Raw genomic sequence first — 25,426 nt, forward strand, 5'->3', positions numbered from 1 at the left:
ACTTTCTGTTAAGTGTTCTGTATCATTTCTAGTTCCCAAGATATTACACCTTCTTACAGACTTGAGGATCTTTTTTTTTTTCCTGCTGACCCAACACTCTTTTTCTTTAGTCAAATCCTGCTGTTGTTTTCTCCACTAACCCGCTGACAGTGAAATCTGTAAAACAACTGGTTTGCAATGCAGACAGGTCCAAACCAGAATGCAAAACTGAATAAATCTGTTCACCGTAGCTCCAGGGAAAGGCAGGCTCTAGTCCTGAACTTTGTGGTTTTGACCCTTCATGAGCTACAAGCTGCCACTTAACAAACATTGTGCTTGCCAAACTTTTCTCCCTCTGGCTGCTGCATCAATATGGACGTAGATCAAGGAATAGTATTTGTTATTTAATTCCTTTGCAAGAGCAGCACAACACATTTCTGGAGCATGCGAAGCAATTAAAAAAAAGACTGAAGTCTTTAATTCTGTTTTTCATTAGCACAGTGCAGTTCCATTCACTTCCTCCAGATATAGATGGGTTTAATGAGAAAATTAATCAAGCCTATGGTGTTCCTGCTCTGCAGTGGAAAATGGCGGCACAGCTGGTCTACCAGGTCATGATGCTCTTGTAAGGCTGGACTCTATCCCATGAAAATCCTCCACTTTTTTAAGGAGGGAGCCCGCAGGACAACGTTGGAGCTTTTCCTCTTCCAACCTAGTCATGTGGCCTCAGCCATCATCTGCTTTTGTTAACAATGCAAATATGTCACCAATCCTTTCTTAACCTCAAGCCTTCAGCTGAGGAAGGGTGGAGAATTATTGGGCATTACGACAAGTTTTATTTAATTTAGCATAACGTGGTGGACAACAGTTTTGTTTTGCTTGTTTGCAGGGCGTAGGCCTTTTTCTAGACCGTGCTTTATTTATTTCTCTTCCCATTGTGTTTTAAGTACTGTGCAAGCAGCAAGAACAATTGGGTGGGGGCTGATTATTATAATTATTTCCACTATTAGTAATTAAAACAAATACATCAGAAAGACAATTCATGTTATTTTTCAGCATGTGCTATCTCTTTCAACCCTGCCAGCTGTCATCACAGCAATTTCCATGCCAACATCTCAGTAAAGTACCAGCATTTCCAGCAAAAAGGATTTTGCTGGGATTTTGGTCTCACCCCACTGCAAGGAAATCAGAGAAGCCTGCAACATCAAGTATGCATAAAAATGGCCTAAGTGAGATTGTTGTTGTTGCTGTATCACATTATTTATTAATACCCTTTTTTCATAGGTTTATCCCTTGTTTTCTACATTTTGTTTAGATTCCCCTCCTTTCCTCCGGAATCAGACAAAACAATTATTATGGCAAAAGGACACTTGCTTTCTCAAATATACTGAAATTGTACTTAGCCAGAATAAAATTTAAGTTGCAGGATCATGTAGGGAGATTCTTTGGTCCAGAACTAAAACGATTGCCTCCCACTTCCAGACCTAAGAGTCTTTCTGACAGCAAAGCTCAGCAGAATGCCTGCCCCAGTTAACTCACACCTTTCCTGCACAGTCAACCAGCTCACCTGATATTTGTGAATGAATAAATAAAGGCACTTCCAGTGCAGTGACAGACAACAGGCAAAGGCAGCTAAGAAAGGGGACAGTGGAAGTCAACCTTAAAAACAGAAAGGAAACGACATCTTACGTGGAGAAGGCATTGTTCTGTTTCTCACATCGGATCCCCTTGCAGTTGTTGGGTTCCTCCGAGGCACTGGTCTCATAATAAAAATAAAGCTGGTTCAGTCCATTGGCAAAAGCCAGAAGCACCAGACAGTAGATAAAAAGGAATTTAAGGATGTCTAGCAGCATGCGTCCCAGAGAAATCTGCAAGGGTCCCAGGTGTGAATTTGCTGTAAACAGGGATATGAGACGCAAGGAACTTAAAATGTTGGATATTGCAAAGAGGGCTTCTGCAATGAGAGTCGGATGCCACATTTCCCATTCCTCCCTTGGACGAGAACCGTTATACTGAAAGAAATAACAAGGGTATAAAAGTGAATTATGTTGTAATTACTCTGAGATAACTCAAAAAGTCACACCTGCTAATACTAATGCTTCACATGTAAATACTAACCAGGTACTGGAGACACAAGAAGGACTTTTTAAATCTCAAGTCTCAGCTACTGTCAGACTAACATTCGGGATTCAGAACTGAAGCTGACTTGATCAGGGCAGAGACTTAGGTTTAATGATGCCTTCTTATGAACTCCCCCTACTGGATTATGACCCCCTGATACGGATAGTTGTGGGACCAGCTTTTCTTTAGAGGCTTCTGGTATGTTGACTGTTCTCAGCCTAAATTTAGAAAACAGGCCTTTTGAATTTTGAGTTCACTGTTTGTGGGTTCTTCAGGTCCATGGGTTCATACACAATCTCCTCTTTCAACATTTAAAGGGGTTCAGACTGCCCTGTAGCAGGTTCAGGTCAGAAATTTCCAATTACCTTTTTCTCTTTTTCCTCCTAAATATGACTGCACATTCAAAATACTGCACAGTCCAGGAAGAACGTGAGGGAGGGAGGAGGGAGGGAAGAAGGAAAGCAATGAACTATTGAGCGTAAGAAGTGGATGCTTTCCTTCCCTAGTAACTCAGTGCCAACAGCCCAGAACCAAAATGCTTTCTTCATATTAATTTTCTTATTAGTTAATTTGTCATGGCAATTTTAGGAGACTTGCTAAAGCAGAGGTCATAATTACAGCTGAAACACTGGATACATTTGAGTGAATCAATTATAACATTAACTTGGTTCGTAATGTAACTGTAAAAACAGAAGCATTTTCTGAGCAAAGTGCAGCCAGATCCAAATAGGTAACACAAAAGAGCTGGTTGTATAAATGTAAATACTCTGGCTTAACCACACTGGCACAACAGAATGGAGTCAAAGACATTTTAACATCAAGGAATAATTGTCCTTTTAACATTTGTCTCTGCTCATCTAACATGTATAAAAAGGCAAAAATGTACTTAGAATAATATAGCTAATAGTGTAGCCAGCGTGTTTAGGACTCCTAAAATAATTTTTGTACCTTTTAAAAGGAAATGGTATCAATATCATACTGACAGATGAGTTTGCAGGGACTTTCTATTTAAATCTGAAGGTCCAATACACGAGCTCACAATTTTTTCCAGGACACAGCTAAAAGCAAGTTGATATTTCAAACTATTCCTCTGTATGAAAGAGCTGAGACATGATACAAAGGCATTTCAGCATGACTTCTGATTGCTTCTGACATTTCCAAACTGTTCTTTATTACATGAACATCATGGCCTGAGTCTATTAACTTGATTTGAAGATGGGTCTTAAAATGTTTACAAACAGGCAGACATGTTAACTTTTTGCCAATATCCAGCAGCGAGGGCAGACGGTTGTGATCGGAAAGCCTCCCCTACCTAGAGAGCCGATTTGCACAGTTGTTCGCAATTCTCCGCTGCATGCTGGCTGGATACAGCAGCCCAGGGGCTCTCTGCTAAGGTTTAGCACAGACTGCATGTAAAGGTGTGTGAAAAGGTCTTCTTCATCTCACATCTATTTTTAAAGCAACTTGTTAGGGTCATATTTTGGCCCTTTTTAAACTGATAGTATATCCTTGCTTGGAAAACAGTAGTCTCTTCAGAGCAGCCTTGCATCATAGGTAAAAGAGAAACAGAAGATTTCAGAGGTAGCTAATGAAGCTGGGTATCTGGGAAGGCTGGAGTTGTTTGGGTTAGGCATCAGAAGATTAAACACAGCAGAGATATATACAGAATAGTACAAATAAGTTACACCAGGCAGTCACATTTACCCTTCCTCATTACATGATAATTCAATGCAGCAAATGAAAATTGAATAAGAAAGTTTTTTTCCCCTATAATTAGCCTGAAGATTTCATTGGTATTGGACAATACTAGAGCCAGGTCTTGGAACCAGTCAAATCAAGAAAAAAAAGTCTCCATGTAAAAACAAGGATGGAAAACATTAGTGTCAGTATGCAATTTATTTTTCTGGTATTTGGCAGAAAGCTAGATGTCCATGTAATCCTTTGAAGTTCTAAGAAGTGTTAGAATATGGTATATTGGCATATATACCAGCCTTTTCCAGCTCGAGGCTGTTCTATAAATAACAAAAACCTTTACAAGTCATGTTGCAAAAGGTTTTGAAGGCATTATCAACGTTATAAATCCTCATGTTTCAGAGCATACTGCAACCTCTAAGTGACACAGGTCAGAAGAGAACTTCCGTGAGCATGCTGTTTCGGAACTACTCCTATATAAGATTTTATGCACCTCTCAGAATTGTCTGACATTGGTCCTCGTCAGGAGCAGACCTTAGATCAGCCAGGTTTAATCCAACTGGGTCTGATCTGTACTCAAACAGATATATTCCTGTAAGCATTCTTTTGTGCACTGGCATATAGGTCTTTGTAGTTAGCCTCTAAGTTTCTGTAGTTCTTATAGAATATATAAACAAAGCTGTACTTCCTTTGTACGTGTGGTTTGGCTATGAGTTTAAACCTCAGTATGTGACTGTATAAATCTGTGGATGCACAGCTCTTCTATAATTTGTGTGTGAGAAAGAGAAAGAACGAGATTGTTAACATTTTAAGATTTGTTCGTGAATCTTACGATTTCCAGCATTTTTTTGTATTGCTCACAGTTTAAAGACCAACCTTTCAATACTGTAATTTCCTCACTGGTTCTGAATGCTGGGAGAAAAAAGATGTAATCTGTTCCTGCTTTGATGCTGTTACAGAGCTGCCTCTTCAGGGAGCAGCAACTATCTTAAAGCTTTTCCCTTTGAAAAACTAACTCACCACTATGTAGCCTTCTGGACTTTAAAAAGGCCCCATAGCAGGACTACTTGCTAAAGAGTTTTTTATAAAAGCCTTGCCATTTTGGAGTCAATGAAATTTTCTCCTCTTTTCCTCTCTGCCTGCATACATGCTTAGGCGGGACTAAACAAGGTTGCTTTGGGGAAGTGCTTGTCCTGGTTATTAGGAGCTGAGCTAAAACAAGTAGTACCCTTCTATCAGGGCAAAACCAACACAGTAGCACAGCAAAACTACAAAGCGCGTAAGTGGCCAAGGAGCAAACTCCAGTTACTTGATTTACACCTGTGTAATTACACTAACTGTAGTGAAGTTACTGCTGATTCATACCAAGAAAAGAATCAGGCCAAGCACGCAGCTCCAACTGAAGTCAAAGACAGCGATTGCATAAGGAAGTTTGCAGGAGGCCATTTGTGTCTTGTCTGTGTCTTCGAAAAAGAGAGACAGAAGGAAAGTGCTTCAGGCCATCCTCTGGCTTCAAAACATCTGCATATGCTAACTTGGAGCATCAGACTTTTATAAATGCGCAAGATGCTTTTGAGGATGAGCTCTGATGTGCTTTCTCGCCATAAATGGAACATGACAGGGAAGAATCTACATGGTGTTAAAGCTCCAGCATGCTCCTTTGTCATTTCCTTGCCTATAGCTTAAAACCGTATATTGAAGAGAATAAGTTAACTTCTTTATATCAAATGGAAGCCGCCTACTAGCAGGCTTGCTTTTCTTAGTAGACTTTTCACAAACTTCTCATTAGTAATCTACAGATCTGTGGGACTACAGATTATAAATCTTGGCTGTAGATGTTTTCAGATAACCCTATTCTTGTTTTTCCTTTACTGTTTTATTTAAAAATCATGTTTTCACTATGTCTAGCATTGTTGAAAGAGGTCCAGTGTCAGTATGGAAAACAAAATGTATCTTTGGCAACTGAGTAGCTCCAAAACGGACAGCAAGTGGGGAAACTTCTACCCAATGCCCAAACAATCTACTTAAGTCTTAATCAAAGAGTCAGGATGAGAAGGACGATCATTCTCCAAACAAATTAATAAGCTTTCCAGGTCAGTTTTCAAAACTGGACTGCTTGAAAAGCCGCTATTCTCTTTGATCTGTAATTTTGATTTTGACAGTTTCCACCCTGTGTACTACAGTTCTCACAAGCAAGTTACAAATTCTCTCTCCGAAGTTACTGTACCTTGACGTAGGCAACAATTTTAAGGGAGATAGTTGCAAGATAGAGGGAGTTCATTGCAAAATCCATCAGATTCCACCAGTCATGTACGTACTCATTGAATCCACCATCCCACATTTCCTTGATTTCTCCCCAGATAAAGCCTGTAGAAAGAAAGACAGTTCATTGTCATGACGAGGTATTATTTGCCATTAAAGCACCATGTATATAATCAAAGACAATTCTAAATTAACAGCTTGGAAAAAATGTCTCATCCCTCCTGTCTTCTACAAAGTATAATACTGCTGCTGATGAGACATTTTACAACTCTGGGGGGAACGTAGTCTAGAGAGATATGAAAAACACCTAGGTTTCCTATCCAGGGCTCCAGATATACACACAAGGAGACTGCTTGAAACATATGTTAATTATAACTAGTATGAGCAGATTGGCTCAGATAAAATTTGTTCTACTTGAATAAACTATTTAAGAAACTGTATTTGGTATAGTTTCTAATAGAATGTCTGCTCTCATAGAAACTGTAATTCATTGCTCAGTTGGACAGTACTGATTTTTTCTGACTTTCTCTGCAGAACATGCAACACTAGTACCAGCTTCTGTGTGCCAGTACATTTCCTTCCTGACCTGGAAATATCACACCAAAGAATGAAGAAGTGAATTCATTCTCTACGCTCAGTCACTGTATTTATGCATCTTGCTGCACAAAAAGCCAACAGGGACTATTTGTGAAAAAAGGTAGGACTCAGCATGAAAAAGGGCACTGCAGCCTGGCATCGCATCTCTCAGCAATGACTCACCTAACGTCAAATATGGCTATGGGTTTTGCGACGTGAATATTTGCTCCCGAGGATACAGCCAGAGCCCATCATCTCAACTCTGAAATGCCTTCTGGTAATAATTTTTGGCACTTGCTAACCTTCACTATACCTCCTTGCAGCTGGAGGGGTGAGGGGCAGCTTCTGAAGTTCGTTACCAGACTGTTAAACTCACCTGGCATACAATTCTAATTTTAAGTAACTTGTAAGTCCTTTATTGTAGAACTGTTTAAGTATTTTTGAGAGCCTAAGTCCTTTATTGTAGAACTGTTGAAGTATTTTTGAGAGCCTAAGTCCCATTAAAAAGCAAATGGCAGCTAGGCTCCTTCATCACCTACATGCTTCTGAGAATGTCTTTAGAGCCCCCAGATATTTTGAATTACCAAGTTTACAACATTATCCTTGAATGAAGACCTGAAACATATGTGAAAAGAAAAAAACCCAACAAAATACACCTGCAGGTGCATTACCAATATAGTTACCCAAAGTGTTATCCATACCTAACCACAGGATACTGCAGTGGTCACTGAAACGCTACTTGCAACTCAAGTTCTAGGACCTGAAAGTTCAATCTGAAGAGCAGATGATGTTGAAATGAACTGCAGCGAACATCCAAACATCAATCTTAGCTCTTCAGCTGCCAGCCAGCAGGTCAATGGTCAGGCAAGCATAATGTCAAGGCCAATAAGGTAATTTTATTACAGCTGCCTCCAAATCTTTGCATGCACACAAAACCATAAAATAAATCAATGGAGAGGAGCCTGTTGAAGAACTCATACACTGTATTTATAGTGAGTTATCATTGCTGGTTACTATAGTTACAGCAATGCTGTGTGTGCCTGTTCTCTCTCTCCTTTTATAGTGGAAAATATTTCTTAAATAATAACCTTTAATCTGGTGAAACTGTTCTAGTTTCTCCATTTAATAAACAGTCCTACAATATCCCTATTTATCCGAAACAAAAGAACTCAAAAAGAAGAGCAGACAGCTGTAAGAGGTGATTTTGAAAGGGTTTTTGTAATGGATTATCCTTCTTTCATCAGCAAAATCAATTTTGCTGAAATGCCTACCATTTCCCTCAATTTTAACCATGTAGTTAAGGATAAAGTGAAGAGATCACCTAAGCTCAGAAAAGACATTTAACCTTCTCAGCTTATTCTGAAGTTTCTACCAACACATGCATTTCAATGCCATAAATCAGTTTAATAAGATAATGAGGCTTGAGTTACCATTTGTAAGTTGTGGTAGAGCTATGCAAGGAGCAAAGTGCCCTGAGTCACGATGGAAAGTGATTTGTGAACATGTTTGCAACTCTTACTTTCTTTCCTTGTTTTCCATCAGCAATTTTGTGCAGAGGTGGACCTGTGAGAAGCATCGAGGAGCTGTAAGAAGAGCTCCAGAGATTGAAGTTTGTGAGAGGTGTCCTCAGAAAGCATCAGCGTGGCTTTCCAGGCCACTGATGCCTACTAGACAGTCACAATTCACTGTTACCTGACCTCTGGGGTTTTGCACTGAACTGACCTGGGCTGTACGGACAGAGGCACTGGAGGAGAGCTATAAAGGTGTGGAAACCATTGCCCATGAGCAGGCCTCCTAGTAACATCCCAGCTCACAGTGGTGCTACATGTTAATGGCACAGCAAGGGACATGGGAGCTTAATTAGAGGAGACATCATGCTTCTAATGGAGTCCACAGGTTTTCACTTGCTGTTGCGTTGAAGCTCAGTTTGAAAGGGTAAATACTTCTCTCTCATCAAAAATACATCCTACTATGCTTCTCTGCTCTTCTCCCTCACTGGCTTTATCCGCTTTCTCCCATCCCGTCTCACTACCTCACCCGTACATCCTGCCCTCAGGAACACGGACACCTCCTTTTCCTCACAGCTCTGGTTGCCCAAGCCAGACCGGAATAAAAGCCTCATGTTTAACCTTCTGATAATAAATACTGTCTTCTTCTCCTGCTTATATTAGAGCGCTCGATATTGATTTGGTCAGTGTTTATCAGCACAGAGGCATACGGCAGAGTGAGATTTATCTTCCCTTTTCTGCCTTCCCGTAGGCTATTTGGGAGTCTGGGAGCCCAGGAATAAACAGGCCTGGTACCTGCGTCCTGGCTCCGGGAGCAGATCAGTGAGAAGGCAAAAGCAGAGACAGGCTCTCGGTGCTGCCTTCTGCCATGTACCAGCCAGCAGAACTAAGCCAGCAGGAGAAGTGACACTATTTGTTCCTAGCGTGACCCAGAAGCTAATTCCTAACCCGTTCCTTGCACAGAGCATGGGGGAAGCAGGGAGAGACTGCATCTGCTGCGGTTTACTCAGGGTCATGTCTAAAGGCATGTCAGATGGCAATATGAACAGCAGAAGAGCCCTAGGCCAACAGGATCTGTTGTTCCAGAAGGAGCCCAGCTGTTTTATGCAGTTACCGAAGCTGGCTGCCAAATCTCTTTACATGCTGATGATGCTGAGATCGGGAATGAGTCTCCACACAGTTGCCATGGGTGCGAGTCAGGCGACTGTGGCTCAGGCGTTTTTGTGTTTCTGATTTACCTAGAACCCAGGGCAGGATCATCCACTCCACGATGGTGGGAGGTGGTCCCTGCATGTGAAGGTCAGTCCTGACGATGTGCTGTGATGCCAGCAGGAGCATGAAGAGGAAGGTTAGGTAAGAGCCGGTGTGGCAGATAAACTTTATAAATGGCTTTTTAATGAACAGTCCCAGCCTGCTCTTCGGTGCAATCAGATATGCCACGGATAGCACGGGAAATAGCAGTCCAATGGTGACACAGGTCAAGAGTTTTACTGCCCAGTGTTTCCGCCTCCATCCTGGAAAACCGTCATACCAAAGTGTTGCTAGTAGCTGCTGGCAGTTTGGCTGAGCAACAAACTGAGGAGGAGAAAAAAAAAGAAAGATTATTACCGACTGGTACTTCATGTGCACTCCCCCTCACGTATGTGTTAGAGCCCACACAGACCCTCATATTAAGTTTGGGGCTGGCTATGGAGTGGAAAAGCATATTTTGGAGACAGAGAGAAGAAAGGAGACAGATTTCGCTCTTCTTTTTCTACACAGGATTTAAGATTTCTTCTATGAGTTTTTTTCTATTTGAAGCATCCTTATGTAGATCAGTCACTGACCACACATGAAGCCACATGCAAAAGTGACACAATGAAAATTACTACGAGCTTTTTCTCTTCCCATGTGTTTCTCTTTTGGCATGTTTCTTTTTAGAATGTTTCAGGTTTCGCCTGCCTCAAACAAATCACTGTCGGCATCTTTAAGAAGTGACTAAAAGATGAGACAGGAGGGAAAAGGTGTAAAGCTCTGAGAGAGTGTGTGTGTGAGAGAGGGGGGGGGGAGAGGGAGAGAGAATGTCTCCAGAAGTGTATGAGGTGCTGCACGTGGTTTTGTGCAAGGAGGCCAGCATATGTGTGTGTGGGATGGGCTGGGCATGAGACAGCATGCAGTAATGTAAAGTTCAGCCAGGTGACATCTGTTGGGAAGCAGGACAGCACATTTGTAAACGTGCCTCGCTAGTAAGGAAGAGAGCAGTTGTAAAATGAAAGAGATTAAGCAGAGGCAAAAAGAAATCTTTGATCACTGTACCAAAAGTGACACTTGAAAGTTTACTTTCACTCTGTAAAAAATAGCGTTATGATGGTGATTTATTGCATCTCAGTGACTCCATACCAGACATGCTTAGGTTGCAACTACTTCAGACTGTTCTAATACCTAACAGCCTTTGGAATTTCAAACTCAAGCCACGATATTTCTGGTCTATGCCAGAAGACTTTATGTTCCTGATTATATCTGGACAGCCCCATGGTTTTCAAAACTTTTCAGACCCATAGCTAATTAGAGATGTCTGCAAGACCAAGACAACTGTGTTTTAATTTACGCATTTGATTTCTAATCCATCTTAATGAAGTTATACTTCTGATCTACTAAATTCAGATTTCTCACTGGGCTCTGCAAGTTCAAAAGAAAATCTCAACTATTGTTCTGAGTATGCTTGTTGTACTAACTTTGCTGTAATTAAATCAGAAAAACTGTCCTAGCATGGATACAGTTATTGATAAACATACTCCTGTAGCAATATAACTACATCTATGATCAGGCACAGCTATATCAGAAAGAATCACACTTCCAATGGACACAATAGTACTAGCAGCATTTATCAAGGAGAAGAGACCTCTTATAAAGGAGACTCAAAGCAGTGAGTAACCTGAAGATGACAGTACTGTTTATTACACTTGGCTCGTCTGTATTTAAAAGGGATCTCTGGGAGGATGTAGTGCCACCAAGCTCTTCCTCCCCCTCAGGGAAGATTTTATCAGGCAAAGCACTCTTTCACCACTGCAATTTAAACCAGCTCTTGGAAGGACTATGCCACGGTAGCAAAGGGACCGGCTTCTGAATACAAGAGTCTTACTGTTTTGCCACCCCAAATTGGTATGATTTTTCGACCCTGGAAGAAGCCCCTATGTAGACACTACTGCACTCAGTGTAGACATGGCCTAGGCTAATACTGAATCAGCCATCACGTGTGCGTTTATGAGACAGTTACAAGGCTCTTCTCATCACGTCTAAAGATACCTAGGACTTCCTGTAGGTCTTAGTCACCAGGAGATCAGATTTGGTGTGAAAGAGACAATTTCTTAATAAAAGCTTTAGCACACACCCATATCTTTCAAATATTTGTTCACCGCCAAAACTGCCCAAAATTGGGAGGACTTTTTGTGCGCAGTTCTCGGAACGCTCTACACAAGCAGAGCACTATCACTGCCATGTTCAAAATGACTAAACCAAGGTCAAGCGAAAGGAAAAATTAGTTGCTCAGTCTGATAAAGTCATTAATTTCTGTAGGTATTTTTAGATTTTGTGAATATATTTTATATGTTACAACAAGCTGTTTATGTCAGAGTCAGACCGTTTTTGGACTGGGTAATTCAAATATACGGACTGACCAAAAGTAGTATTGAAAATAAGATCTCCAAGAGGAATATCTGGCATTTATGAAGCTGGATGTTTGTGTTATTACTATAATAAACATGACTGCTGCATCTAACATACAAGTGACACCGTGCTGCAGAGGGCATCAGAAAAGAAAATCAGAAACGCATTTTATTTGAAGTCAACCTACACATGCGTGCAGCAGAAACTGGACAATAGTTGATATCATGATGATCTCCAGAAAAAGCCAAGACCTGTTGCCTGTAACGATCAGAAAATGTTATTGTAAAATTCCAAGTCTGGGTACGGTGATGAAAGAAACAATTCTACAGAAACTGAAAAACCATCAAGCATCGATTGTTGTTTAGTTGGTTGGTTTTTAATCTATGATTTCAGAAGGGTCAGTGCGTTATGTCTAAAAGCTAGAAGAAATGGAAGGTTACACTGCTATATTTTCTCATTTAAGATCACAAACAGGAGCTGTGACCAGATGTGTTCTGCGGTAATTTACATGGTAATAGATGCTGCTGGTTCTCTGAGATGAGGTACAACTTCTTTCTTTTTTTTTTTTGAGGGGGAAAATGTATAAACACATTTTCTCTTTATCACATATGATAGAAAGCTCTAAGGGGAGAATAAAACTGTTTTTCCCTTGAGTCAAAGTCAGAGTCATTTGAGAAATCAAATGACTATATGTTCCTCTGGTTGCTGTGCAACTTGCAAGCATCTTAAAAGTGCCTCTTCTCTGCCTAATAGCTCATTTCTAAAATCTGCTTTCTGTGTTGTATCTGATGTTAGTTCTTCAAATGGAGAGAAATTCACACATCATGAAAGAGCAGCTTTAAAGACCAGCTTGGCAAAAGGGAATGGAAACAGAAAAAGCCATTAAATTTTCCAATCAAGCCCATTCCAACCTCACTGAAAATGGTCTTAGGGAAATTTAAGCACACCACAGAAAGAAACTCTCCCTAATGTCACAAACCATCAAATGCTGTCTTTATTAAAGGTGAGGCTAAGCACTTACCAATGTAGGCTTTTACTAATTCGTATTAGTCCAACTTACTAATCACAGATTTAAAATCAGTAAATACTGCAGCTTAGATCTCAAGTAGTGCAAGGACTACAACTGGCTGAAAAACAAAATTTCCAGTGTGCAGAAACACTGAAATTCTGAATTATAATGAAGTAGTCAACTAAGCCCTTGGTGTGCTGCCTAAAGAACCAATTGTTTTTCAGTAACTTTGTGTTAGTGTGAAAGAATACAGAAACTAGCTATTTCCCTAAGTAGTCCTGTGAATGTCAGCCTCATCTTTGCTTCTAGGTGTTGTTACCTTGCCTAAACCATCAAATTCATTGACTAGACTAAACCATTGAATGCTCAACTCATTAAAGATTGTCTAGGATTCATACTGCTAAATCAATGCACGTAAAATATAAAAACATGAAAAAGCTCAGCTTTAGCCCTTTTACGTGTGAAGTAACCTGAAACGAATAATATCATGGAACTTTTGTTATCATCCATAATTTCAAGTTTCTTCATAAAGTTAAGGAAACAATCTTATTTCTACTTTGCAAATAGACAGAACTGAGATCCAGAAAAGCAAGCTGACTTCTCCAGCACTACTTATGCCAAGGCCTTTCCTGAGTACAAGTTCAATTTCCACGTAAGTAGAGTCCCAAATATGTTTTTTCACCTTTTTGCAAAGCCTTTCGTTTGCCATAGATAGAAATAGCGCCTCTCTATATCATAGTCTTCAATCATTTCACATGAACATACCGTATGTGACAGGATTTGGTATCAGTTAAAGTTTCTGCACAATAAAAAGGAGAGATTGTGATCATTTAAAAAATGGCACATTGTCCCAGTTTTGTAGATGGTCCAGAATCAGAGGCAGATGTACTGTACCAGAAGCTCTCTGTTTGTTTAAGAAGATGAGCATATGACTTGCGAACAGTGTATTTCTCCAATACATAACAAGCACAGTATCCAGCATTTTTTTCAAGCACTGCTGCATTATAGGAGCCTCCAATCTCTATTACAAATGGCAGCACAAGACATCATCCCACAGACATGATGGAGAATGTTCTGACAGCTGCATTAATGAAAAGAAATGCTTCCAAAAGGTGGCATTTATACTCAGTTCAGCTAATGGATGAACTAAACATTCAATACTAGGAAGCCTGTGGTAGTGCTGGCATAACATTGTCCAGGATTGTCCCCACCTGTAGATGCATTTCTGGGGTAGGTAATTGTCTTGGTTTCGGCTGGGATAGAGTTAATTTTCTTCTTAGTAGCTGGTGCAGTGCTGTGTTTTGGATTTAGTGTGAGAATAACGTTGATAACACGCTGATGTTTTAGTTGTTGCTAAGTAGTGCTTATCTCAGTTAAGGATTTTTCAGTTTCCCATGCTCTGCCAGCAAGCAGGTGTGCAAGAAGCTGGGAGGGAGCATAGCCGGGGCAGCTGACCTGAACTAGCCAAAGGGATATTCCATACTATGGAACATCATGCCCAGTATATAAACTGGGGGGAGTTGGCCAGGAGGGGCGGATCACTGCTCAGGCATCAGTCAGCGGGTGGTGAGCAATTGCATTGTGCATCACTTGTCTTTTCTTGGGTTTTATTTCTCTTTTTTTTGTTATATTCCTTTTCATTACAATTATCATTATTATCATACTATTAGTAGTAGTAGTATATTTTATTTTACTTTAGTTACTAAACTGTTCTTATCTCAACCCACGAGTTTTACCTTTTTTTCCGATCCTCCTCCCCATCCCTCTGGGAGCAGGGAGGGGGAAGCGGCTGCGTGGTGCTTAGTTGCTGGCTGGGGTTAAATCACGACAGTAATCCAAAGAGCAAGCTCCTTCTCCATTACCTGTTGAGCAGAACCTGTCCCTGGCTGAAGATACAGTTCACTTAATGACTAGGAGATCAGATGCAACTCAGAGTACCTTCTTGTGAGGACGCCACTGTGTCACCAGCGGGCAAGATGCTCAGTGTCCTGGCTTCTGAAAATGAGGATAAGTATCTTTGCCTTTCCAAGAAGTGAGATCAGCAACTTCAATCATGATTGGGAAGCACTTTGAGGGCAGAGACTACTGCAATACAAAGTCTTTTATGTTCTCTCTTTCTTCTTTCAGTCTTGCCAGGGTCTTTGTGTAACATTTGGCTTGCAGCTGGACTGTGCTATTAGAGAATTTCATTTTCAATGTTCATCATACTCATTGTCACCTGATCTTCTACCAAGGGGAAAATTTTTAAGGGAAAAAAGCAGCTGCTGGATGGAGTGTCTTTTTCTTAATATCTAATCTTTACTGATATTTTTATGTCACCTAAATTCTACTTCTCAGGAATTTAATCCTTTCTGCATGCTGTGCCATTAATATAAATATCAAACACAGAAATTATGTTCCACCCCCCCTCCCCTTATCTATGGGGAAATCCCTTATCTCTCACAGTTATAAGTAATTTAGGATCAGACACAGATGGGCTGAGATGTGAATGCCTCAGGGAGCAACTGAAATAGCTCCCTGATAGACATCACAGGGGCTGAGCACAGTATCTCTCTGCATTTATTCTGATTATCGTGACGGCTGCCAACAGGCTCTTCTGTTTGGAGTTTGTTGGAGTTCTTTTCTGTACCCTTGCTGCGGATGGTGATAGTGAATGCTTTTCATAGATGAATAAGCACTAATTTGTAACTGCAGAGCCCTGTGTTAATAAGCAGGACTGAGTTCTTCTATCAGCCAGCTACATCAGCTCCCAATGAGGTTACCACTGAGAGCCAAATGTGGCATGGGAGCCATGAAATTAACTTTAGTTCCCCTGTCTGACACTCATTTCAATAGGTTAGATCTCACCAACAGCACTGTATCTCACAGCATCTAAAACACGGCAGCTGAATACCTGCAAGGTTACTGTGTTTGGGGGTATTATAAGCTGCTGCCCCTCTACAATTAAAGCTATTTTGGCTTTGGAAAGGCAGATTTTCACATGAACTGAGCTAGATTTTGCAGTCTGTGTGACAATCAAGCAACTGCAGTGTCTGATGTAGTAGCATAAGTATATCTTTTAGCTGTATCTGTAAAGAATGTAGATTTCCTGTGAATTCAATTCTATCATGAAAAGGATAAATGCCATCGCCATTCTCCACTCAGTAGAAAGCCCTGTCCCATCCTGCAGAGGTACCGCCTTGCACCTCTCTCTGGCAGATTGAAGGGAGATGTCTCTGGAGACACACGTCTGCCCCCAGTGCTGGCAAGCACAGTGTGGCCAGGCAGGGCTGGGAGCAGCAGTTCTATGCCCTCTTCATCGCAGGTCGCTAGCAGGGGTGACCTACCCAGGCACAGAAGTACCTACCCCCCCCCCCCCAATACAACTGCAGATAGACTGGGGAGAGCACAGCCTTTCGTACTTGAATTTTCAGAATCAATTGGCTAGAATTTCTTTCCTCCCATGAAGAAACTCCTACACTGTCAGTCCTACCACAGGCTTGGGTTTATCAATCAATGCCAGATCTTAATGTCTTAACCCACAAAGCTTAATACACACAGTCCAATAGCCCAAACATGCTGTAACACTTGCCACAATGTCAACAGGCATATGGATCACACTGTGCAATGAAGTGATCCTCTTTACTCTAACTTGGACTTCAGGAACATGAAATGGCATGCAAAGAAATGAACTTTTAAAATCCATCTTCTTCCTGCACTCCCAAATCCTGCAGATGCTCCTGCTCAGAACCAAATAGCACAACACACTTCCAGAGCAACAGACAAACCACTCTGCCTCCATTTCGTACCAAGGAGAGGATCTTCTGAGGAAGAAAGGAAATGCGGTTGTTGTATCAGTCTGATTGCTCTTAAAGGAAATTCCAGTCAGCAACAGTCAAAGAGCTACATTTCTAAATTAGCCCAAGACAGAAGAGAGAAACTATCTGTGGCCTAATTTGATGCCTGCTGCAGAGAGCCAGTAAGCCCTATGAGATCAGATGTTCTACATAAGAAATACCAGCCTCCTCAAGTTTGCAGTGTTGCAAACAGTGAGATGAATAAGAAAATCCTCTTTTGTAGCACATTTCTTTTTAAAGTTCAACCTTGTTAATGACTGCAAAGTTATTTACATTCTGCTGCTGAAGTGTGAGTTGCAGAGGGTAAACACCTAATGGTTGTTCATCCTGTTAATTAAGTACTTTCTGCAACAGGAAAAAAAGGAAGAAATGAGACAAAGAAGTTGGAGGGGAGGCTGTATAACTCGGGGAAAAGGGACTACAACTCACCGTTCCTCTTCAGGCACTTCCAAGAGATAATAGTTTTTTCTCAGGAAAATATAGGATGAATATCCTATCAAAAACACAGCTGCTACTCACATGCCTGTTACTACTAACAGTGAAGCACTGATGCAAATCCAAATCACAGTCATTCCTGCCATTAAGAAGATCACTAGCTGAGCTGGAAGAAAGAAAAAACAGGTGCTACCCAAATTGCTCAATCCCTCTGCTGGTGAATAAAACAAACTCCAGATCCTCCACAGATGAACATATGGCCTCAAATTATACCGAATTTTGTTTAATTTGTTCTTAAAATATTTTAAGTGATGATGACACATGAATCTTAACTAAAGGTCTCCTATCCATAACACATCTCTTGATGGTAGCAGACATGAACTCAGCTTAAGCAGTAGCAATTGGAAATTCACCAGTGATGTGAACGCTGGCAAAAGGAAAGACTGAATAACCTCTAAAAGCCTGCTACAGTTCCATCAAAATTCATAGTTTTCACAAATTTATGTTGGCTTGGCTTAAATATTTAAGTAAAAGAGGTCCCATATATTCTAGGACAAAGGTAGAAGCTTGCAAATGCTAGGTACCTACCCATGGAAGAAGCAATTAACAAAGTGTTTAAGCTTGAAATTAAATCCATCTCTACTCAGAGCGCTTAAACGTGTGTTTAGCTATAGGTTTGTATTTATGGCCTGTGTCAGCAGGATTTAAGTGCAGGCATAAATTCTGCATCGAATAAAGGCAAGCTGCTGAACGGTGCTTCTGGAGGCCATCCTCTGTTAGCAAACACCCCACCAGAACACGGTTCATCTGGGTCAGACCCTGAGCAGGAGTCCAGACACAAGCAAAACTTTTCAGCATTTATTTTGGCAGACAGCAGACTACAGTTGATAAATACGTTCTTGTAGGATGTATTTCAGCAAACATTCCAGGATACAGTGCTGTTACAAAGATTAAGTAGGTATAGACTGGGCTTCCAAAGGCAGAGCACTGCACTACAAGGAAGTGCTGAATATGAGCGATATACCTAAGAGAGAGTCAGTTAGTTCACAACACACTAACTGGTTTCCAAGAGCTGAACAGGGGATATCAGACACATCCTACAGAAGCACTGAAGAAACACTCAGGCTAAAAACTGTTTAGAGACAAATCTTGCAGAGTTTTCTAAGTCCTCTTGCAGGCAGCACTTCAAGAGTTACAGATCTTGCAAATGAATACCGGGAGCTCTCACAGGCTTTAGCTGAAGTGGAGAAAGTATTGACTTTTAAGTAAAAGGCTGGGTTTATTCTCCCTAGTGAATTTCTAACATTTACATTAAATAAGTGATAAGTAAAGCAAACATGAGAATTTTAAAAGTCATTCACAAGTATTTTTAAATACAAACCTACTTTACCCTATTAGTGTTAATAAAAAGTTCTAAAAATATTTTTCATTTGCTTCCTTTCTGACCTGAGAAATATCTATGCTGAAACTATTTAATTTTAGTTTCTTTTTTCTTTTTACCTTACCTTCTCCTGAATGAGTAAATTTACTCCAATATCCAGGAAAGAACAGACCAGCATACTATAAACACTTCTCACATTCTTGGGAACCTCTAAAGGCCACCTCTGCTTCTGAGTCATACCACCATTGTAGGGTGAGGAGGACATATGCTTTGCTGAAGGATGTTTACTCAGCCAGCTGGGGTTTGTAGAGAAAGAATAAGAACACAAAACCTGCAGTCACAGCTTTTAAATGCCATTCTGCACAAGATCTCAGTTGGGGGGGGGGGGTATGATTAACCCATATACCCATCTCACTTTTCTTGGAGTGAGGAACTATGAGGTAACTGTGTTCGCAATCATGAGACACCTAAATGGCTCGTCTGGATGATGATGGATCTGATGTATACATAAGAGGTGTAAGGGGAGTGGAATCTCAGTTCTTTTCTCTATAGAGTTTCATAACAGTCTTCACTAAGCGACAGAAGTAAAGCTGAAATTCACAGAAATCAGATAAATAACAATGACCACTTCTATGTCCAAAAGGGAGAATCCATAGCAATATTTTTTCCACAGAGTTTATTATTTCAGGGTATCACTCAAAGTGAAGTATGAAATAACATGATATACTCTTCACTACTGATGTAAAGCTGACTCTGAAAGGCACTTTAGACCTTCAGACGCGGTAAGACCGAACACTTGGCTTATACAATATACAAGGTGTCACTTCTCCTTTCCAGTTTCTGTTGTCCATAGAAAGCCAATCAATCATGTCCTGTTCTTTAACTTTGGCTTCCCAAGCCTCTTCTCTTGCTGGCACAAGATTGATGGGATACATGAAGTTAAGGGAACTGACGAACTCACTAAATCATTCTTGAATGTTCTTAAAACAGTGGCAATCCCTTTAGCTTTCAACATATTTCCTGTCTTTGTCCAAGAGATCATTTAAGTCAGAGGCACGAGGCACCAAAAATGACTTAAAGAATGATCCAGGCATTTACTGCCTGCTACACATTACACTAACACAAGCAGAGTCCTTGTCCTTGACTGACATACCGGTCTTACGTTGTTTTTTCAAATTTGTGCATGGCAAGATTAGTCAGAAATGATTTTGCTGTCAAAAGATAGTCTTCTGCAGCTCTGTTCTGTGACAGCTGCAATATGTGGCTAACCTTCATCAAGTTAGAACATTTTGGTGTTACGTGAATAATATACCAAATAATACTGTTTCCTCAAATAAACATTCAAGTCCACTTTGTCAAACTGATGAACCATCAGTTCTCTGAATATTTCTTCTTCTTCTTCCAAGTTTGGAGAGAAGTTACACTTAAATGCCACTTGTCCTAATTTTTGTAACACAATGCAGCTGTATGGGTTAAATTTCCATGGTAATTTCCAAAACTGAACAAATAGATCTAGCAACTGCCCAAACCCATAGAGTAGGGGCTGCAAGATATGCACCACTCACCCTGCTGCCCCACCAGCGGTCAGCAGGAGAGACTGTTTTAAGGGTGCAAACGCAGATAAGTCTCCCCACCTGCCACACCAAAATCCTGCTGCTGAGACTGTTGATAACAGCTCAGTTAGTACCACATGCATGGAAGATTTTGTAATGCGGTCATCTGCCTGCTGGGATTGAGTTTGAGAAAAAACAGCTTCATTTAGCATAGGCCACTGTTCACACATCAGATGGTAACTTTGCTGCATACAGTAATGAATGGATGAATGCTACTGGAAAATGAAAGGTGACATTTGGACAGTCAGTGCTTTTGAAATCCCTAAACTTACATTCAGGTTAGTGGTGTAGGACAGATCTGGACGTAGCGTAACCACACCATCCTCACCATCTAATACGCTAAGGGATACGGATGTTCCAGGTCACTAGAAAGGAAAAAAGCTTCCACAAGGAGCAGCTCTGCTTCCCCCATCTAGTCCTAATAAAGATCTTTTCACGATGTGGTATGATTTCATTCTAGAAACCTGAAAGTAAAAGCCTGTTTATTAATCTTCTGAGCTGTGCAGGCTCACCGAAAAGCTAGCTTTTTATTGTGCCTTTAAAGAGCACAATACAAATATTCAGCCCTGTATCATTATACCTCCAGGCAGTGTGGCAAGAAAACAGACAAAACCACAGGAGAATAACTTAGCACTGCCTGCAAGCAAAGAAATATCTGTGGCTATCCATCAAGATACCCAAATGGCTTTCAAAACAGGTAAACAAGGTGCACTAGATGAGCTTTGATTTTCGCAGACCTAGCACTTCATTTTTCATGCATCTCTGATATTTTTAAAAGCTCTTTTTATACACTAACTGAAGTGCCCTTAGAAATTTGCTAGGTTTATGCACACTCCTTGGAGAATGATGCTGTGCTTCTAACTGCAGCCACACAGTTGACAAGAGTCAAGACGCAGCTGAAAATATGTGGCATGGCAGGAATGATTATTCATTCACTCCAGTACTGTATCTCAGGAGGTACTTGTCTATGTAAATGTCTTGGAAAAAAAGAACTAAAACTTTTGAAGCTTCATCCTGAAGAGAAAACAGCAAAGAGCACTGTTTTTAAATTAGAAAAGCAAACAATTCTACTTCTCTCCTTTCCTGTCATTGATTAGAGTACAGTGAGTAAGAAAGATTAAGGTTAAGGTTTCTGAGAGGGAATTTCATGCATTCCTTTGATCTAATTCAGTGAAAGTGCTAAGCAATATAGTCATAGGTAAAATAAATTTTTTTCTGAGTGCCTTGCACTGTGTGCATTTCTTTACAGACATATAAACTAAACCTGCACAGCCATTTGCAACTACCAGTACCAGAAAAATCCAAAGCACTAAAAACCCACTACTGTGATGTTTCACCTCATTTTGAAGATGTGAATGACCTGTGATGGAGAGCAGGAAAGCAGGAATGGGCTGAATGTATATTGCTATTCTTGTGGCTTAGCAGAATGTTATATACAAGGAGAAATCTGCCCTTTTAGACCTGATTCACTGCTACACTATGGTTGCTTTACATTATTTTGGCAATGTAAAAAAACCTTAAAGGACATAAAAATTGTATTTGCATTCTGCCTATGCTCCGATTCTCTAATACAGCAATGGTACACTGTACATACAACTGTGCTTTACGTGACTGGCAAGATCCTAAGAGATTACTTTTCCCCATCTTTTCTTAGAAATGCAAACAAATTAACAAATGTAGAGCTAATTTGGTGCTAGAACAGCAGAGTGAAGATTGATCCTCAACAGCTGAGCTGTGCCTTTTCGTATTAAGTCTTCAGGACCTTTTTCCTTCCAAAATTAGTCATGAATAAAAGAATTTGAAAAGTAATAATATGAAGACAAATGCCATATACTACCGAGAATTTATGAAAAGCCTACTGGTCTCTTAGACCATGAATTGCCGTGATCCTACGAAAATAATTTATTTCAAAAGTGGACTGAGAAAACTGATGTATCTGTGCTGGATCTAACTCGTCATGTTTCGCAGTGTAGTAGAGCTGTCCTCATTTTTTTCTAATATTTTGTGACTGCCATGCAGAAAGCAATCACAATTATTAAGTCCTTCCTACCTTCTAAAGAAATGATCAGGGCCCTTTTGTAATTTGAAACTGAGGACACAACCATTCTACACTTGAGATGGAGAGGGAGCTTGTGAACATTGCACAGCATGGTTTTAACATTTACTACCATAAAATATACTGCAAAGCTACCTTAGGGCACATTTTAATCTTTCCTGTATAATTGAAATTTTTCCTTCTGTGTAAACAGTAATTTACCTTCTAGGATATATGGGCTTATTAAAAACAAACATGAAAAGCGAGAAATTTCTTCTCCATTGTTTTGGCCCTCCTCCAAAGGAAAAAGGTCTTCTTCCTCATGAGTGACACATTTGTCAGTTTATAAAATACTTAGCACATGTAATGTTTGGGAGTAATCAAAACTTGTACCTCCCAGGCTTTTTTGTTGGGGGGGGGGAAGGAGATTCTTCTACCCTTGTAAAGACGAAACTCATATCTGCATCATGAGGCAGAAATGCACCGGCAGTGGGATTTACCTGGGGATACAGACTGAGGTGGAGCCTTTGTGATGAGGCCGGTATTCCTCTGGAGGTAGGACTGAAGTGAAGTGGTTCCCCTCGCTAATCCAGCCCACGTCCAGGTTACTCACTGCGGAGACTGAGGCACTCAGGCGAGATCAAAAGATGAAGTTGTGTATACCATGAATATGTTTACTGGATTCAGTGCAGAGAACAGGGATTTGTGTCCATGGCGGGGCTGATTGATTGCTAATTGTTTGCTAAAACTTAACATACAAGATCAGATTTTTTTCCAGTAGCTAGGTGCCAAAAGATGCAGCTAATTCAGCAGTGGAATTTCAAACTGCCTCAGCAAGATAAGTGTCTAATCTTCAACAGGATTTAGGCACTTAACCAGATTATACTCTGTTTAAAAAATTATTGCCTGCTTACCTGTATATTTAGCAGCCTAACTAGCTTTAAAAAGCTTTCCTCCAAGGCCCCAGTTTGGAGCAAGAACTGCCCATAGATGTCTAGCTTTTCCCATCAGGATTTTTTTCAGTCCTGTATGTTCACTGCCAGAGATCATCAACCTGCACTAGAAATTTGAATGCTGTTACTTTTCTGTACCTGGAACAAACCAGCACCTACTCTTCAGTATAGGAGTGCAATGGGGGTAAAAAAAGGCACGGTGGGTTCACCTGAAATGCCTGGGAGAGAAGAAGGCTGAATAATGTGTCTGGTGAAGAGTACTCTTGAATTCCCAGATCACTGACACTGGTACAAAGAAAAAGTAACTTTAAGATCTACTCCCTACCCAAAACACACAGTACTGCCCCTCCATCCAAAGGCAATGGTCTCTTTACCAACTCCCTCTTAACAACTTCTTTAGAAAGAATCTTGAACGTATCTGCTCAATTAAGCTGAAATGGAATCATTTCATATTTTGGGGGAAATTTTGAGGTTTATTTCACTCAAAAAGAAAAAAAGCTGCAGGAAATCTGTCTAGCAATTAGTCTAAAATCAATGTGAGATGACACATTCTTTATGCTGAATATGAAGAACTAACAACTGCAGTAACAATTTACAGCCCCAGAAAATAACTAAGGTCCACTTTGGATTTTCGTCTTAGGCTACTAGAGATTTGACTTGTAACTTTGTCAACGTTAAGATATAAAAAGCTTCTCCATCCAATCCAATCCAATCCCATTTAGCGTTAAGACATAAAAGGCTTCAGCGGAACAAGATGATCTACTTTTAAAAAGTCTGCAGTTTCTCTCTGCAGAACTGTCTTTCACAAAACCAAATGTGTTTCTATTTTCCTTCCTGTCCCCACAAAACTTCTCTCAGTCTGATACTCTTCAATCAGGATTAAAAGGCATTTCTCAGTGTCTCCCTGACAAATGTTCCTACTCATTTTTTTTCAGAAGCTGGCAATGACGTTTGTATCTTGCTTGGTGTTTTGTATTGGACTAATTATCATGATAAGAAAATCACTGCAGTATTTTGTTGCATACAAACACCATCCTGCAGGATGCATCAGGTATTTGTGAATACTCAGGTAGGATGAGGGGGTTCAGTAGTGCTGGTTTCCCAAACTCATTCATTCTGTCCCTACCCACCAGTATTCTACCTGGAAACAGCACTGACTTAGCTGGCAACACAGAGCATATTTGCTATCATTTATATGCTGGAACTGTCATGAACATGTCACAAAACGTGGAATTTGTCCATATGCTTGGAATTCAGTCAAATATGCCTAAAAAAAAGATAAAAACTGTCAAGCAAGCAAGCAAAGATTAAAAATTTCTTACTTTAAAATAAAAGAGCTTCGGGACTGTTCAGCACTACATTTCAAATATAGTGAACTCCTTCAGACTTGCAGTTTCTTAATGTGAACACAAGATAAGGGTAGCCACAGATTTATGCTTGGATGTCAATAGTGAGCCTGAACTGTGACAAGACATCACAATCAGCAGTGATCTACACACAGCAGTGCCAGTGGGATCCTGGCTGCTGAAGGGTGTATGTGGCTGCAGCGTCTGTGGCTATCAGGCCAGTAAAAAAAACAGAAGTAGAGCTTCTGGCCCTTCTTAGATTCAAGGAACATTTTACCTGATATACTGTATTACCCTTCTCCAAATTCTTCACTACTTGTTCGTGTTCCTAAAACACTTATGGTGTTACCTAACCCTCTCAGCTAGAGTAAAAAACACAGCCTGACATGAAGCCAGTGAGCCTTGCTGACACTTCACTGGAGTAGCCCAGTAAGAGCAGTAAGCGACCATGTGCTAGATCCGAGAAAGCTTGAGGCTTCAGCTCCAGCTTGTTGCATCAAGGGGCTGGTACTCAGGAGGCGTAACAGACCAAAGGGAAGAAAGGAAAATCTGTATCTTTCACTTCTTGACTATTGTACCTCGGATGACATGAGCAGCCATTAAGGGAGATGGAATGTATCATATCAGGCTGTCCTCATCTGGGTTAATGCATTAAACAAAGCACCAAATGTGGGGAAGACAGTGAAAAGAGTAATGTGGTAGGCTTTTCCACCACTCCTGTCACCCTCTGGACACAGAGGAATGTAATAGACATTGCAATTCAGTTCCTCAACCAAGCAAGCTAAATTCCTCCTTCAGATAACCTGGAACATCACTGGCCAACAGTAATATATCATCTACTAAATTCTGTCCAGGTTTGGAAAGAGAAAGAAAATCCAGAGCCAACTAATGAAACTGTTGTCAGCATTCTCCTTGGGTTCGTGGGCTTTATTGAATCAACTTACAGATCTCTGGATTAGCAGGGCTTCTGAAAGGCTCTGTGCCCTTTAGCTGAAGTACATCTTTCCTTTCTGGTACTATGGGCAAGAGTCTGAA

The 25,426-nt window shown here is 40.5% G+C and overlaps 1 protein-coding gene across 1 annotated transcript in view; it reads right to left on the reverse strand.

Moving 5' to 3' along the window:
* Positions 1–25,426, reverse strand: part of TRPC5 (transient receptor potential cation channel subfamily C member 5) — a 78,751-nt gene that overhangs the window by 22,973 nt on the left and 30,352 nt on the right. The window contains exons 5-7 of the mRNA XM_050901694.1: positions 9,377–9,713; positions 6,020–6,159; positions 1,669–1,991 (exon numbers count right to left, since the gene is read on the reverse strand). Of these exons, the coding sequence (XP_050757651.1) occupies positions 1,669–1,991; positions 6,020–6,159; positions 9,377–9,713 (800 nt within the window). The remainder of the gene's footprint in view (positions 1–1,668; positions 1,992–6,019; positions 6,160–9,376; positions 9,714–25,426) is intronic.

The sequence above is a fragment of the Gymnogyps californianus genome, chromosome 9, assembly GCF_018139145.2.
Source record: "Gymnogyps californianus isolate 813 chromosome 9, ASM1813914v2, whole genome shotgun sequence".
In the NCBI taxonomy this organism is placed as follows: domain Eukaryota; kingdom Metazoa; phylum Chordata; class Aves; order Accipitriformes; family Cathartidae; genus Gymnogyps; species Gymnogyps californianus.